The sequence below is a fragment of the Mustela putorius genome, unplaced genomic scaffold, assembly GCF_011764305.1.
Source record: "Mustela putorius furo isolate JIRA1106 unplaced genomic scaffold, ASM1176430v1.1 tig00000127_pilon_pilon_pilon, whole genome shotgun sequence".
NCBI lineage: Eukaryota > Metazoa > Chordata > Mammalia > Carnivora > Mustelidae > Mustela > Mustela putorius.
This window is the reverse complement of record NW_025421288.1, coordinates 6,312,008-6,328,542: the sequence shown is the minus strand read 5'-3', so window position 1 is coordinate 6,328,542 and position 16,535 is coordinate 6,312,008. Positions and strand designations below refer to the sequence as shown.

The 16,535-nt window shown below is 38.6% G+C and overlaps 1 protein-coding gene across 2 annotated transcripts in view; it reads left to right on the top strand.

Moving 5' to 3' along the window:
* The window catches only part of LOC101671307 (membrane-spanning 4-domains subfamily A member 4A), a 28,127-nt gene extending 19,022 nt beyond the window's left edge, over positions 1-9,105 (top strand). Inside the window, exons 4-7 of one of the 2 annotated variants that reach the window (XM_004770412.3) lie at positions 1,025-1,081; positions 2,229-2,387; positions 5,841-5,942; positions 8,837-9,105. In XM_004770412.3, the coding sequence (XP_004770469.1) occupies positions 1,025-1,081; positions 2,229-2,387; positions 5,841-5,942; positions 8,837-8,956 (438 nt within the window). In that variant the 3' untranslated portion in view covers positions 8,957-9,105. The remainder of the gene's footprint in view (positions 1-1,024; positions 1,082-2,228; positions 2,388-5,840; positions 5,943-8,836) is intronic. The other variant, XM_004770413.3, reaches the window with a different exon arrangement.
* The last annotated feature ends 7,430 nt before the right edge of the window (positions 9,106-16,535 follow it).

The window sequence follows — 16,535 nt, the reverse complement described above, 5'->3', positions numbered from 1 at the left end:
AAATATGATAAAGACTTCCAGACCAAGACAAATGTTCCATTACATATGGAAGATGAAACTCTTTGTATCTTATAAAGAATGTTTAAGTCATAATAGTGTTGAATTCTATTAAATGTCTTAACATTGTAAACATGAGTAATAATTTGATGTGAATTTTCTCCTTAAATTTGTATTTATAAATTATAATACTATTCAATATTTTAAAAACCTGGACATTTAAAGGAATATCCCACATAGTCATGATTCATTTCATATAATATAATGGATGCTTCTTGCTGCTATTTTTTTCTGCAGGTGACTTAATTAACCTTTACCATCTCCATGTTTTTGAATTTATAAACATTTTGAAGAAATTTACCAAGCTGTTTCATTAGATCAGTCTTTGTTTGATATTAAGATACAATTTTTGAAACTCTTGAAATCAAATTGGAAAGCAAACCCAGAAATTCAAACAGTCAAATAGTTCAAGGCAGGGGCGGGGGGGGAATCCAATCAACTTGATTCTAGCTGTTTTAGATAAATGGAAAATAATCACCCAACTGATAGAACCAAATGGAATAGTATATTATTAAAAACTTTTTAAAATAATCATCATCTAATATGGAATTTTAAAACTTTCACTGCTACTATTTTGTTTATAGCTTTTAATAGTCATTTTAAATAAAAACGATCTTTACTTTCTTTTCTTTTCTAAAATCTTATTAAATTTTGGTACCATATTAGGGTTCCTTTATATCAGGAGTTTAGGAGCTTTCTTGGTATTTCAAGGACCTCAAACGTTTAAATACCATTGCAATTAGACATTTTTTTGAGAGGCTTGAAAAATTCTCCTGTGAATCCATGTGGTAGAGTTTCTCTGTTGTTTCCGGGAGAAGAGGAGAGTTTTTTTACAATCTTTTGTGTTTCTCCCAATATAATTGATCTTTTTAACAAATTTATCAGTTAGGGGTAAGTTTTAGTACATTTTGACTTCAAATATTTGTTTAAAGTTTTTCTACCCACACTTTTTTTCTCTTGTTACTAGTTTATTGTTTCGGGGTCCTTGTCAATTGTAGCAGGGACTAAAACTACAAAAGGCCTGGTGAGTACTATTTCCTTTTTTTTTTCTTTTAATCTGTTTGCTTATTTTTGTCCCAGAAGAAGAAGGACTAATCAAGTATTTGTTCTGCCAGAGTACAAGACGGGTTTTGTTTTTTAAAAATCCGGAGAGATTGTTTTACATAGTTGCATTGGTGTTTCAGAAATTGTAATAAAAAAATGACTGCTCATAAAATTACTGATATGACTATGAAAAGTTTGGGAAGGCAGTGTTGAGAGAATCTTTATGAAAATACAGAGCATTCCTGAAAAGGAATCTCTAATGGGACTGGCCAAACAGATGTTGCAGCTTGAGATCGAATCCAAAACAATGACACCAAGTGTCTGCGTGGCATAATCTCTGTTCATTTATTAATTAAAATGTGTATTCCGACTGCTTATGGAAAGGATTTTCATTTGGTTTGCCATGAAAGAAATTCACAATAAGGCTATTAAGTAAGGAAAAGCAAATTTACAACATAGCTCTCATGCCAATAGGTCTTTCACAAAGCCAAGAAAAGTTAAAAGCCCAGATCTCAACATATGTTTTTGCTCACTAAAGGCCATAGTTGCGTTTTCTTAGCTCAAAGGATAAAGATCAGATTATGGAGCATGATCTTTATGGCTTTTCCAAATCTGACCTGTGTGTCTCCATAGTATCTGGTCCAGCTATGACCATTAAAATCCCCCTTGTGCTACAGCCACACTCAACCTCTCATGCTTTCTTGGAGAATTTCCATTCTTATAATAAGCTTCCACAGGAGGAGAATGCAGGAAAGGAATACAGAACAGAGGGAGGTCATACGCAAAAAGCGCAAAAAGCGTGGAGGCCACATTTGAGAAATAATGCGCAGCCAGGCACCCAGCACAGAGCAGGGCAGGAGATGGGCATGGGCAGAACTGTCTAGTTAACATGGAAAAAAGAGTTTATCTCATGTGCGTGGTGGTTGCCTGAAGGATTTAAGCTTGAAAACCACAGGATCGTGTTTGTGCATGGGCAGCTGTGAGGGGAGAGACCAGTGAGGAAACAGCACAGCAGTCAAGATGGGTCAGCTGGACTGTAGGGACAGAAGTGAGGGGTGTGGAGTGCCTGTTGGTGACACCCCTGGGGATACCACCAGATTGCTGGATTGATTTTCCTTCCGTCCTAGATCAGAAGTAGCCTGGGGTTAAACATCTCCAGCTCTGTCTTGGCGGCATTTGGGACCTATTTCACTGCAAGCCACTTGAATAGTTTCCGATACAATCTCTTTCACTGTGGCACTTATGAGAAGACGGAGAACTGCTTCCTGTCCCTGTATATTTTCATGGTGAGTGCTTCCTCTTTTCCTGGGGTTCTGTGATGGAAGCAAGTTACAGGAGCTCCGGCTCTGGCAAAAGCAACACGCAGTAGTAGTTCCTGACTGATGAATGCATCACTTTGGGAAATTGAAAATGATTGAAGAAGAGGAAAATCTTGTATTTGGAGCCGTGCCCATGTCTCATCTCTCTCTTTGTTCCTCCATAGGTGATGAGGGAAAGTGGGAAGGAAGCTCATAGTTATGGAACATCTACTCTCACTAGTTAGTACTCTAAGCACATTGCATATTTTTTTCTGTTTAATTTCAAAACAACAATTCTGTTGTCCAGTCTAAAAAAGGAGCCCCGATGTCAATCCCTCTGTGTCCCCGGAGCTCCCTGGTGGAGTTTCCTGGTTCTCTAATAATAGAATAAAATTGTCTTGAACATCACCCAACAAGTGGCAAATCACCCATTACCCTCCTCCCCCACCTGCAACATCTCTGAATGTTTTTGCAAGATTAAGCTCTTTGGGCCTCAACATCCAGCTCCCGGCAAACTCCCAATTTCCATTCTGTATATCACTACTTCTCTGCGCCACTTGCCCTCATTTAGATGTTATCCTAATGTCTTTAGTTCTCCAAATTGCCACTAACACAAGATATTGTAGGCTGTGAAGCTGTGGGCCTCTGGGTAAGTGCAGGGAGGGAGCGCTCTTGAGGTACAGCCCTGGACAAAATGCAACTGAAACTTTACTCCTAAGAAATAAAAAAAAAAAAAGTCTATTAGCCATTCTCAGCACCACAAAGTTCCCTGTTGTCTCCCCTCCATGCACGCTTCCTTCTGGCCTTTCTCTGTGCTGCTTGCTTAGTCCTCTGTCTCACCGTCTCTTGTCTGCGCCCAAACATGGAAACTTAACATTCTTCCAGACTCATTATGGTTTTTCTTCATTCCCAGCTAATCCTTGATCAGTCCTGAGTGCTGCATCATCACGCCAATACAACACCTTGACTGTCTCTGCTAAACTAACGCATACTTCCCTTGAGGTTTCTAATGTGGCTTATAGTAGGCAAAGCTCATTTCTTGCCTGTTACTCAAAATAATAGAGCTTCTTCAGACAACTTTCATTTTTGCCCCAAGATCATGCCGTTGGGAATTGGCAGAAGCAAGATGAGATTCTGTGCTTTCCTGCCTCCAATGTCCCTATCCATTTCTGTATTTTATATTGTTCTGTGTTGTTATCCTGAAGAAGAAGTCTCCTTTCAGTCTCTGCAGTTCTGTCCATTTGCAGTCTGTCAGGGTACAGTGCTAAGGACAAAATGTGGAACAGACCGGCTTCATGGGGCTGGCTGCCTGGGCATGGGAACTGCGCAGACACACAGGCTTACCAGTTAAAAGAGACCTACACCTGCTTTACTATTCTGCTGTTGCTGTCTTGAAGTCCTTAATGATTTTTTTAACAAGAGGCCTTCTAAATAAGGTAGCCAGTTCCGTGTTCAATCTCAATCACATTCTCCCAGAGGTAGTCACCGAAGCCTATTGTGAACATTTTTCCTGCCTGTCCTTGGTGGGTAAATCCATAAGGGTTACTTGGGATCTGAACTCTCGGGTCTCTTCCTACGTGGGCACCTGCACAGTCAGTCCACAGGTCTGTGAGCCCACACTATACTCCTGGTACTAGCATTGACACTCCAGGAGACTTAAGGAGACCAGGCCTCTACCTTTAGGAGTTCCTTGTAGGAAAGTTAAGAAATATTGGAAAGCAGCTAGCAGTTGATGAAGACCTAAGATCTTACTTTTGAGTACGATTATAAGAAGAGGCTAGAAAAGGTGAGCTCTTTGCAGGAAAGAGGACAGCACATACTACTTGGAATTATTAGGCAGAACAGTATGAAATTGACAATGATCAACTCTGCTTCGTCTAGAAAGACAATGGTTTTATATGGCTTAAACTCAGATTTTTGCTCAAACTACTTTTTGCTGGAAATCCAGCCTGACTACTGTTTTTTGTAAGTTAAGCTTTATTGGAACATAACCACACATTTGTTTACATATTGTCTGTGGCTGCTTTGGTACTCTAAGAGCCTGAGTATTTATGACAGAGAACCTACAGCCTATAAAACTTAAAATATGTGCTAGCTGGCCTCTTACAGAAAAAGGTTTTCCAATTCCTGGGCTACCCCACCAGTGGTAAGATCCTTGAGGTTAGGGAAATAGTCTGTTCTATATGCTGCTCTGTCTTCTGTGCCTACAACAATTCCTGAAACATAGAGTCTACTGTATGTTGAAGAGATGAGTAAATAGATTTTTAAAAATGATGAATGCCAATATTCTCAAGGCCCAGTTGAGTCTGTGTCACTTGTGTCCTGGGCTCTGATCTGTTGACACTTCCACAAGGTTAGGGATAGATACTATGCCTGTCCATGGAGAGAGAAAGAGAGAATATTTAGACCAAAGAATCCCAGGCCTCCAATTCAGATTTTTAGGAGTAAGAGTACTGCCCAGTGTTTCTCAAATCTGACCATATGTTTTGATTAAAGATGAAACCTAAAGCCAGCTCTCTGGGGAGATGGCTTAAAGACTGATTAACTTTGTTTTTATTGTTACTTCAGCTTCTTACTGCTGCTGTAACAAAACTATTGCCAACTTAGTGACTCGAGACAACATAATTTTATTATCTTACAATTCTGGAGGTCAGAAATTTCAAATGGTTGTCATTGCGTTAAAATCAAAGTGTTGGCAGAGCTACATTCTTTTCTGGAGGCTGTAAGGGAGAATCCGTTACCTGGCCTTTGCCGGCTTCCAGAGTCTGTCCTCAGTCCTTACCTTGTGGTCCCATCCTCTGTCTTCAAAGCAAGCAGGGCAACATCTTCAAATCTCTCTTGGACTTTGACTCTCCTGCCTCCCGCTTCTACTTAGAAGGATTCTTTCATTATTTTGGGCCCACCCAGGTAATCCAGAATAATCTTTTTATCTCAAGGTCAGTTAATAAACAACCTTAATTTAATCTGCAAATTTGATTCTCCCTTGCTATGTAACTTGACATATCCCTAGGTTCCAGAGGTTAAGATGCGGACCTCTTTGGTCTTTTAATATTCTGCCCACAATTATTACTCTGCGTGTAACTACCAAGATAGGAGATGATATTATTGTGTCAACTATATGGAATGTCTGGTGTTTGAAAAACCTAAGCTATCTTTATGATCCCTTACCCCTCTTTAAAGAGTTTTCACATTCTGTATCTACAATAGCACTGGAAGGTAGAGGGTGGGGGAAAGTTGTTATTTCATTAATGAAAAAAATGAGAGGATAAGTGGCATTCAACAGGCCCACACTGGTCAAGGGCATATGACTGCCATGAGGAACCAACCAGTTTTTCTGACAGCAGGCCAGTGCTTCTGGTTTAGCCTTGTAACCCGATGGTCTGTATTTTTCATCTTGTCATCTCCATTTCTCACATTTCCTGGCTATAAATTCGTTTCTAGGGTTTGGATGCTATGGTGATCCTGTTAAGTATGCTAGAGTTCTGCGTTTCTGTGTCCCTCTCTGCCTTCGGATGCAAAGTAACCTGCTGCCATCCTGAGGGGGTGAGTGTTGAGCTTGCCTCAAAGTCAAGTGTGCTAGTTTTCTGTGGCCGTGGAGTACATTCCAGAAAATTAGAGGTTTCAACAACACACATTCGTCACTTCTCAGCTTCCATGGGTGAAGAGTCTGGGCACACCTCAGCTGGTTCCTCTGCTCAGGGTCTGTTATCGAGAAGCTGGCTGGGGCTGCGGTGGCAGCTGAGGCCTCTACTCCCCTTCCATGCTCGTGTGGCGGAGCTGATTTCCTTTCAGCTGTGCAACTCATGACAACTGACTTCTACTTTTGAGGCCAGCAAGAGAGTGAAAACCTCTGATGATCTAAGTTTCTTTTAAACAGCTCATAGGATTAGGTCTAATCTACCCAGAATAACGTCCTTTTTAAACTGAGGTATACAGCTGAGTGATTTGACAGTTCTTTTCAGTACCCAGTGCTCACTGTGATGTCACCTGTCACCATGCGAGGTTGTTACAATACAATGAATATGTTCCCCACGCTGTACTTTTCATTTTCATGACGGATTCACTTTATAATTGGACATCTGTACCTCTTAATCCCCTTCATCTATTTTGCCCCCCCCCCCCCACCTACCTTCACTCTGGCAACCACCAGTTTGTTCTCTGTATTCAAGAATCTGTTTTGTTTGTTTTGTTTTTTAGATTTCACATGTAAGGGAGATGATATGGTATTTTTCTGTTTCTGCATTTTACTTGGCATAATACCTTTTAAATCCATCCAAATTGTCACAAATAATAGGAACTCATTCTTTTTTTTAAAAAGATTTTATTTATTTAACAGACAGGGATCACAAGTAAGCAGAGAGGCAGGCAGAGAGAGAGAGGAGGAATCAGGCTCCCCGCCGAGCAGAGAGCCCGATGCGGGGCTCAATCCCAGGTTCCTGGGATCATGACCTGAGGCAAAGACAGAGGCTTTAACCCACTGAGCCACCCAGGCACCCCAAGAACTCATTCTTTTTTATGGCTGAGTTGTATATATCCATCTTGTTCACCCATTCATTTATTGATGGATTTTACAATTACTTCCGTATCTTGGCTATTGTAAATAATGCTGCAATAAACATGGGGGAACATATATCTTTTCAAATTAGTGTTTTCATATTCTTTGGGCAAATACCAGGTGTGGAATTACTGGATCATGTGGTATTTCTATTTTTAATTTTTTGAGGAACCTCTATACTGTTTTCGGTAGTGACTTCACCAATCTACATTCCCATCAATAATGCAACAGGCTCCACATTCTTGCCAACACTTGTCTCCTGTCTTTTTGGATAGTCTCCATTCTGACATGTTTGTGAAGTGGTACCTCGCTGTGGTTTTGATTTACATTTACCTGATCACGAATGACATTAAGCACTTTTTCCTATTGGTCATCTGTATGTCTTCTTTGGAAAAATGTTTACAAAGTAATGTCTTTTTTGATAAACTCAAAGTCAACTGCTCAGTTACCTACTCATAGGAGTGATATCCCATCAGATACACAGATCCCACTCATTTTCAAGCAGTGGGTATCACATAGGGGCATGGGTCACTGGGTGTCTTTTTAGCATCTTGCCTCCCACAATGAATAAAGACAAATTAATTTTCTCCATCCTTACTCCCCCTTAGGGCCTCCTCTCTTAGTCCAGATCAGAAAATACTTCACAATGGAGAGGTCCCCAGAGAGGGCCAGATTTTGCTTCATTATCCTATCATAGCAACCTTCCCTGGGTTACTAAAGAAAGTCAGTGTTTCCAACTTCTTTACCAATGCCTGCATGCCTGCCTATCTCTTACCCAGAGACCTGCAGCAGATCCTCCTGGCCACTGAAAGAGCATCACATAGAGACAATTGGTAAATGGGAAGAGAGAAGAGACCAAGAGGCATTGGGAAGAATAGGACAAGGATATCTTCCAAGAACTGAGTTAAAATGCCAAGAGTTGCTCATAGTTTTATTACCCAAAGGAAAATCCTAAAACAGTAATAGTTTGATGAGATTATTTTTCTCTTGCTCTTCTCTACCATTTTGTGCCTCTTTACTCTCTTTTGGGGCTGCCGTGGTACACTGCATCTCCTGCCCCACAGAAGAGAGCTGGACTAACTCTATCTGTGGACTTCTGTGTTATAAGACCCCAGAAGTTAAAGTTTTCAGCAACTCCTGATGACTTTGTAATTTCATTAAGTGAAACTTTTTTATTTTCATTGACCAAATCATCTGCACAAGGGAGCAAATTCTTTAGTAACCTTCCTATCGTAATGTCTAGGCCTGTGTTCCCTTCTGCTCCTGGAGTTACAAAGTTGGGAAAAGCTTCTCCCACAAATCTCTTGGGGCAAATCCAGAAGAGCAGTGTCTTTGAAACATTAAGGCCAAAGTTTTATCTCTTCCTGTTTCTATCCTCCCCCAGCCCTCACACACATACATACTCCATTTCACACTTGAGTTTGTGGAAGAGAGACCAGAATTTTCCTTAGTTTGCTGATGGTTCCTGCCTTTCTGGGTCTCTGTGGTTTTTGAAATGATTGAGTCATGGCCAGCAAATCATGATTTGGATATCTTGTTGCCATCAGCATAAAGAACTGGATTTGGAAGAAAAGCTCTAAATTTTCCATAACACTTTGATCAGCAACTTGCTGTGCACACTCATCCATGTGTAAGATCAGTCCACTTACAGAGTCACAAAAACAGCCACGAGCTATCACTGCATGTTTTTCCAAGATCCAGTCTGAGCTCCAGAATGCCAGAGAAACCCCACCAAGTTAATATTGAAACCAAACTCCAAGAAGAAAGAGTAGACTCTGATAGTGATGCATTGTGTGGACAGGAAGGAAAAGTCCTGTGGTTTTTTTTTTTTTTTTTCTTTTTTTTGGTTGACTCACCTATGGCACTCTGATTGACTTCACAGGTTATGTTGATTATGCCATCAAATCCTCACACGGCAGAAACTGCATTTCCTGAACCATTTTCAGGAGGTTTGATGCCACCAACAGACCAACAACAAAATGTTCCAGAAAATGCATCCTGACAGTTGTGCAAGAACCCCATTTGGGAAAGTACCAGAATCCAACTCTGGTATATACATGATTCAAAGTGATGTTCTCATTTTTCCCTAAGAACTAGACCGCTCATTTTACTGGCTCTTTATCAACAATAGCAGAAATTAAATAAATAAATCATGCATTTAATGAGTTAATGGTGCTTGAAAGTTTTTATCCATTGGGTCGTCTGGGTGGTTCGGTCGGTTAAGTGCAGACTTGATTTCAGCTCAGGTCATGATCTCAAGGTCATAAGATCAAGTCATGTCAGTCTCCTTAGTGAACCTGGAGCCTGCTTGAGACTTTCTCTTTCCATCTCTCTCTGCCCTTTCCCTCTTGTGCTCTTTCTTTCTTAAAAAAAAAAAAAAAAATTTTAACCATCTTCAGAACTTTATATAAGGACATTAAGTTGGTAAATTAAATTCAGCAGAAGAAGGTCAAAAAGACATTGCTGAAATGAGGGCTCCTAAAGACTATATTTTTCTGCTTCCCTGGCCGGTACTCCTCGTATTTGTTTGACTTTCCTCTCCTGCCTTTGGGAATGCAAGGTGTTTTTACCTTCAGAACATTGAGATGCACAGCTTTCCCCTCTCCTTCCTTTTCCTGTTTTTCTTCTACCATAGAAATACCTTCTAATAGTATATTCAGTCCTTGTATCTATGCAAGGACTCTTTCTCTCTCCTTCCCTACTTTTTCTCTCTCCCCCACTTTTTTTCCTTCTCTTCACCCCATTCTCTCTCTTCTAAGGGCAGGATTATATCTTAATCAAATATCTATCCAGTGTGATACTGTGTGTATAGATATGAGATTGTGCAGTATATGGTATTTTCTGAATGCTCATTAAATACACTTGATTTATTACAGAGCAAAAATAAATTAAATTAAATTAGAAACACCACGTTCAGGCACTGCCTACTTCCTAGACAGATGAAACTTAGAAGAAACTAAATGATGATATCAGGAAATATAGTGTGGTGGTAAACAATGACAACCCTGGGTTTTCATCTCAAAAATTCCAACTCTCCCATGAAATGTCTCTGTGTATCCTATTTCTCTTCAGTAAAATAGTAATAATATCACATGGCTCGTAGACTTGTGATAAAATAGGTAAAGCAACTACTACTTTGGCTGGCACAGCCTGAACCATAGAAGTTTTAATACACACACACGTGAATACATATGTGCATGTATATGCATTTGGACATTTTCTTTCCATTCATTGTTGTTTTATTAAGCACATATTTATAAAGTGTCTGTTTTGGGCAGGCATCCAGAGAGTGAACTGCTTCCTCTCATGTAGGTTAAACTGACAGGGCAGGGCATAGTTGAACATGTAAATAATCAGTCAAAATATTTTCATGTGTTGTTAGGAGCTATGATGATGAAGCAAGTTAGTGGGCTCACCGTGAGGCAGACATTAGAAACGGTAACCAGGAAAGTTCTTTCTGAGGAACTAACATTTTCATGATAGAAATACTATCATTGCATTTTTTAAAATTATGTTCAATTACCTAAGATATAGTACATCATTAGGTTTTGATGTAGTGTCCAACAATTCATTAGTTACATGTAACACCCAGTGCTCATCACATGTGCCCTCCTTAATACCCATCACCTGATTACCTCATCCCTCCACCCCCCTTCCCTCTGTAACCCTCAGTTTTGTTCCTGGAGTCCAGAGTGGTGTGTCTCCCTCTCTGATTTCTTCCCATTCAGTTTTCCCTCCCTTCCCCTGCGGTCCTCTGTGCGATTCCTTATGTTGATGGACATTTTCTTTCTCCTTTAACTTTTAATTTTTAAATTTTTTCCAGCTTTATTGAGGTATAATGGGCAAAAAATAATTACATGTATTTAACATGTACAATGTGATATTTTGATATATGTGTATATATTGTGGAATGATTATCACATACCCATCACTTCACAAAGTTATCTTCGAATTTTTTCTTTTTTCTTCAGATCAACTCTCTTAGCAAATTTCAAGTGTACATTTTATTAACTGTAGTCAGCATGCTGTACATTAGATCACCAGAGCTTAACTCATTCTGCTTAACTGAAACTTTGTCCTGTGACCACCATCTCCTCATTTCCCTCACTCCCCAGCTTCTGACAACTCTCTTTTTACTTTCTGCTTTTATGAGCTTGAATTTTTTAATTCCACATGTAAGTGAAACATATGACATTTGTCTTTCTCTGTCTGACTTACTTCATTTTACATAACATCCTTCAGGCTCAACCTGTTGTCATTAATGGCAGGATTTCCTTCTAACTCTGAAATTCCTTATGTACACACACACACACACACACACACACACACACACACATTTTTTAATCCATTCATCCACTGGTGGACACAACCAGTTTCCATACCTTGGCTATTATGAATAATGTTGCAGTGGACATAGGAGTATAGATACCTCTTTCAGATTGTGATTTCATTTTCTTTGTCAATATACCCAGAAGCAAGATTGCTAGATCATACAGTAGTTAATTTTTATTTTTTTGAGGAACCATCATACTCTTCCATAATGGTGTACTAATTCACATTCCAAGCAACAGTGCATGACGATGGTTCACTTTTATTCACATCCTCATCAACATGTGTTATGGCTTTTTTGATAGCAGCCATTCTAACAGGTGTAAGTGATATTGCATTGAGGTTTTGAATGTGCATATCTCTGATGATTAGTGATGTTGAGTATCTTTTCTCATTCTTGTTTGCCTTTTGCATCATAACTTCTTTGGAGGAATGTCTAAGTCCTTTTCCTCTTTTCTAATCAGGTTATTTGAGTTTGGGTTGTTGTTTTGCTTTGTTTTCTGTTTGGGGTATTTTTGCTATGGAGTTGTTTGAGTTTCTTGTATGTTTTGGGAATTAACTATCCAATGCATATATCAGATGAATTGTCTTACAGATATTTCTTCCATCTCATAGGTTGTCTCATCATTTTGTTACCTCCTTTGCTGTGCAGAAGCTTTTCAGTGTAGGTATATAAAAAGAATTTGACAAAATTCAACTTTATTTCATGGTAAAAATTGTCAAGAAATTAGGTTTAGAAGAGAGGCATCTGGCTGGCTCAGTCAGTAGAGCATTTTACTCTTGATCTGGGGGTTACTGGTTCGAGCCCCATGTTAGGTATAGAGGCTATTTAAATAAATAATAAATAAATAAGTAAACTTAAAAAAAACAAATTAGGTTTAGAAGAAATGTACCTCAGCATAATAAACTCCATATATGACAAGCCCACAGCTAATAATGAAAAGCAAAAAACTTTTCTTTTCAGATCAGAACCAAGACAAGGACATTTGACATTTCTATCCAACATAATACTTGAGATCTTAGAGCAATTAGGCAAGAAACAGAAATAAAAGATATATAAAATGGAAAAAAAGAAGTAAATGATCTGTTTTTAGACGTTATGATCTTATTTACAAAAAAAATTCTAAATACTCACCAAAAATTTTCTAGAACTAATAAACAAATTTGCTGAAGTTACAGAATACAAGATCAACATACAAAAATAAGCTATATTTGTATATACTAATAATAACAATGCAAAAGAAATTAAGAAACCAATCATATTTAAATAACATCAAAATAAATAATATACTTAGGAATAAATTTAACCAAGGTGTTGAAAGATGTGTAATGAAGTCATGCCTGGGTAGCTCTCAGTTGGTTAAGCATCCATCTCTTAATTTCAGCTCAGATCATGATCTCAGGGTCATGAGATCAAGCCCTGTGTTATATTCTCTTTTTTCCACCTCTCCTTCTGCCCCTCCACTTCATCATTCAAACACACACACACACACACACACACACACACACACACACTCTCTCTCTCTCAAAAAAAATTTGTACACTGAAAACTATAAGATATTGATTAAAGAAATTGAAGGAGGGGCGCCTGGGTGGCTCAGTGGTTAAAGCCTCTGCCTTCAGCTCAGGTCATGATCTCAGGGTCCTGGGATCAAGTCCTGCATCGGGCTCTCTGCTCAGCAGGGAGCCTGCCTCCTCCTCTTGTCTCTCTCTGCCTGCCTCTCTGCCTACTTGTGATCTCTCTGTCAAATTAAAAAAAAAAAAAAAAGAAATTGAAGGAGACACAAGTAAATGGGAAGATAACCTGTGATTGTGGGATTGGAATAATTAATGTCTTAATGTCTATACTGCTCAAAATGATCTACAGAACCAATGAAATCCCATCAAAATTTCAATGGCATTTTTCATGGCTATAGAAAAAAACAATACAAAAATTGGAACCAGAAAAGATCCCAAATAGTCAAAGCAATACTGAACAAGAAGAACAAAGCTGGAGGCATTTTATCTTCTGATTCAAAATACATTACAAGACTATAGTAACCAAAAGAGTATAGTACTGACAAAATACACACAGACCAATGGAACAGAATAGAGATCCCAGAAATAAATCCATGCTTTTATGATCAATTGATCTTTGACAAGGGTTTCTAGAACACACAAAGGAGAATGGGTATTCATAAAAATGTAAGGACTCCCTCCCTCTACACCAACCTGTACACTTTCTCCAGCACTACAGATTGACAATAGTTAGAAAAAAACAAGCAAGACATTCCTTTTTCTGGTTAAAGATTGAACAGTGATCTAGCAAGATCCATCAAGATGGAACCTCAAAAGCTTGCTTTTATGTTAATATAGATATTCTATTTGTATTGCTGGGCATCAGCGTGGATACTGATTACTGGCAGATGTGTTTATCTGTAAAGGAACTAACTTTAAGATAAAATTCAATAAAGAGAAATAACAAGACATGGAAATAAGATGGGTCTTTGATTCCACAGTTGAGAAGCTATATCCCAAAGCTTGTTTTAACTATGATTTTTAATAAATAGTTTCTATGGTTGAGCCATTTCAATTGAGTTCCTTATTTATTGTAACATGGATTTTTGTCCTTCTTCTTCATCTTATAGTTATTTGTTTATGTTCTTTGCCTATTTCCTTTTTATTATGTATATATATTTTCATATTAGTGTTACTAGTCCATCATCTATATTTATTCTATGATGCAATTATGTTTTCTTAGTCAGCTATTTTTGTCTTACATTTTTTTTTTGTTGTCTCTTGCCCTAAAGTTATTTTTAGATTTAATGTAGAGTTTTAGGAATCCATCAAAATCCTCAAGGAGAACACAGACAGCAGCCTCTTTGACCTCAGCTGCAACAACTTCTTCCTAGAAGCATTGCCAAAGGCAAGGGAAGTAAGGACAAAAATGAACTACTGGGACTTCATCAAGATCAAAAGCTTTTGCACAGCAAAGGAAACAGTCAACAAAACCAAAAGACAACTGACAGGATGGGAAAAGATATTCACAATGACATATCAGATAAAGGGCTAGTATCCAAAATCCATAAAGAACTTATCAAACTCAACACCCAAAGAAAAAATAATCCAATCAAGAAATGGGCAGGAGACACAAACAGACATTTCTGCAAAGAAGATATCCAGATAGTCAACAGACACATGAAAAAGTGCTTAACATCACTTGGCATTAGGGAAATACAAATCAAAAATCACAATGAGATACCACCTCACACCAGTGAGCATAGCTATAATTAACCAGTCAGGAAATGACAGATGTTGGCAAGGATGCGGAGAAAGGGGAACCCTCCTACATTGTTGGTGGGAATGCAAGCTGGTGTAGCCACTCTGGAAAACAGCATGAAGGTTCCTCAAAAAGTTGAAAATAGAGCTACCCTATGACCCAGAAATCACACTACTGGGTATTTACCCTAAAGATATAAATGTAATGATCTGAAGGAGCACATGCACCCAAATGTTCATAGCAACAATGTCCACACCAGCCAAACTACAGAAAGAACCTAGATGCCCATCAATAGATGAATGGATAAAGAAGATACAGTACACACACACACACACACACACACACACACACAGGAATACTATGTAGCCATCAAAAGAAATGAAATCTTGTCATTTACAATGACATGGTTGGAACTAGAGGGTATTATGCTGAATGAAATAAGTCCATCAGAGAAAGACAATAATCATATGATCTCTCTGATATGAGGAATTTGAGAGGCAGGGTTGGGAGTTTGGGGGGTAGGGAAGGGAAAAATGAAACCAGATAGGATCAGGAGGGAGACAAATCATAAGACACTCTTAATCTCACAAAACAAACTGAGGGTTCCTGGGAGGTGGAGTGGTAGGAAGAGGATGGTTGGGTTATGGACATTGGGGAGGGTATGTGCTATGATGAGTGCTGTGAAATGTGTAAGCCTGATGATTTACCCCTGGGGTAAATAATACATTATATGTTAATAAAAATAATTTTTAAAAAATTTAATGTAGAGTTTTTAAAAGTAATTTTATTTATAAATTCTCATATTTTAAATTTCTCATTTCTCATTACAATATATTCTTTAGTATTTTCTTTTCTTGCTTCAGAGACTTGTCTCTAACATTTGTTTTTATTAGTACTGTTGAGTATTATAAAACACTGACATTAAATGTTAGTATTTTACCATGCAATAGAACCATATTTGTCTTGATTTGTACTAGCCACAGTCTTCTAATTATTTTATACATGTTGATTTTTAAATGAAAACTCCCTCCCTCACTTACTATTTTTTCTCCCATATTTCATTTACATTTTATATATTTTTTTTTTTTTACATTTTTTTTTTTTTAATTTTTTATAAACATATATTTTTATCCCCAGGGGTACAGGTCTGTGAATCACCAGGTTTACACACTTCACAGCACACACCAAATCACATACCCTCCCCAATGTCCATAATCCCACCCCCTTCTCCCAAACCCCCTCCCCCCGGCAACCCTCAGTTTGTTTTGTGAGATTAAGAGTCACTTATGGTTTGTCTCCCTCCCAATCCCATCTTGTTTCATTTATTCTTCTACCCACTTAAGCCTCCATGTTGCATCACCACTTCCTCATATCAGGGAGATCATATGATAGTTGTCTTTCTCTGCTTGACTTATTTCGCTAAGCATGATACGCTCTAGTTCCATCCATGTTGTTGCAAATGGCAAGATTTCATTTCTTTTGATGGCTGCATAGTATTCCATTGTGTATATATACCACATCTTCTTGATCCATTCATCTGTTGATGGACATCTAGGTTCTTTCCATAGTTTGGCTATTGTGGACATTGCTGCTATAAACATTCGGGTGCATGTGTCCCTTTGGATCACTACATTTGTATCTTTAGGGTAAATACCCAATAGTGCAATTGCTGGGTCATAGGGCAGTTCTATTTTCAACATTTTGAGGAACCTCCATGCTGTTTTCCAGAGTGGCTGCACCAGCTTGCATTCCCACCAACAGTGTAGGAGGGTTCCCCTTTCTCCGCATCCTCGCCAGCATCTGTCATTTCCTGACTTGTTGATTTTAGCCATTCTGACTGGTGTGAGGTGATATCTCATTGTGGTTTTGATTTGTATTTCCCTGATGCCGAGTGATATGGAGCACTTTTTCATGTGTCTGTTGGCCATCTGGATGTCTTCTTTGCAGAAATGTCTGTTCATGTCCTCTGCCCATTTCTTGATTGGATTATTTG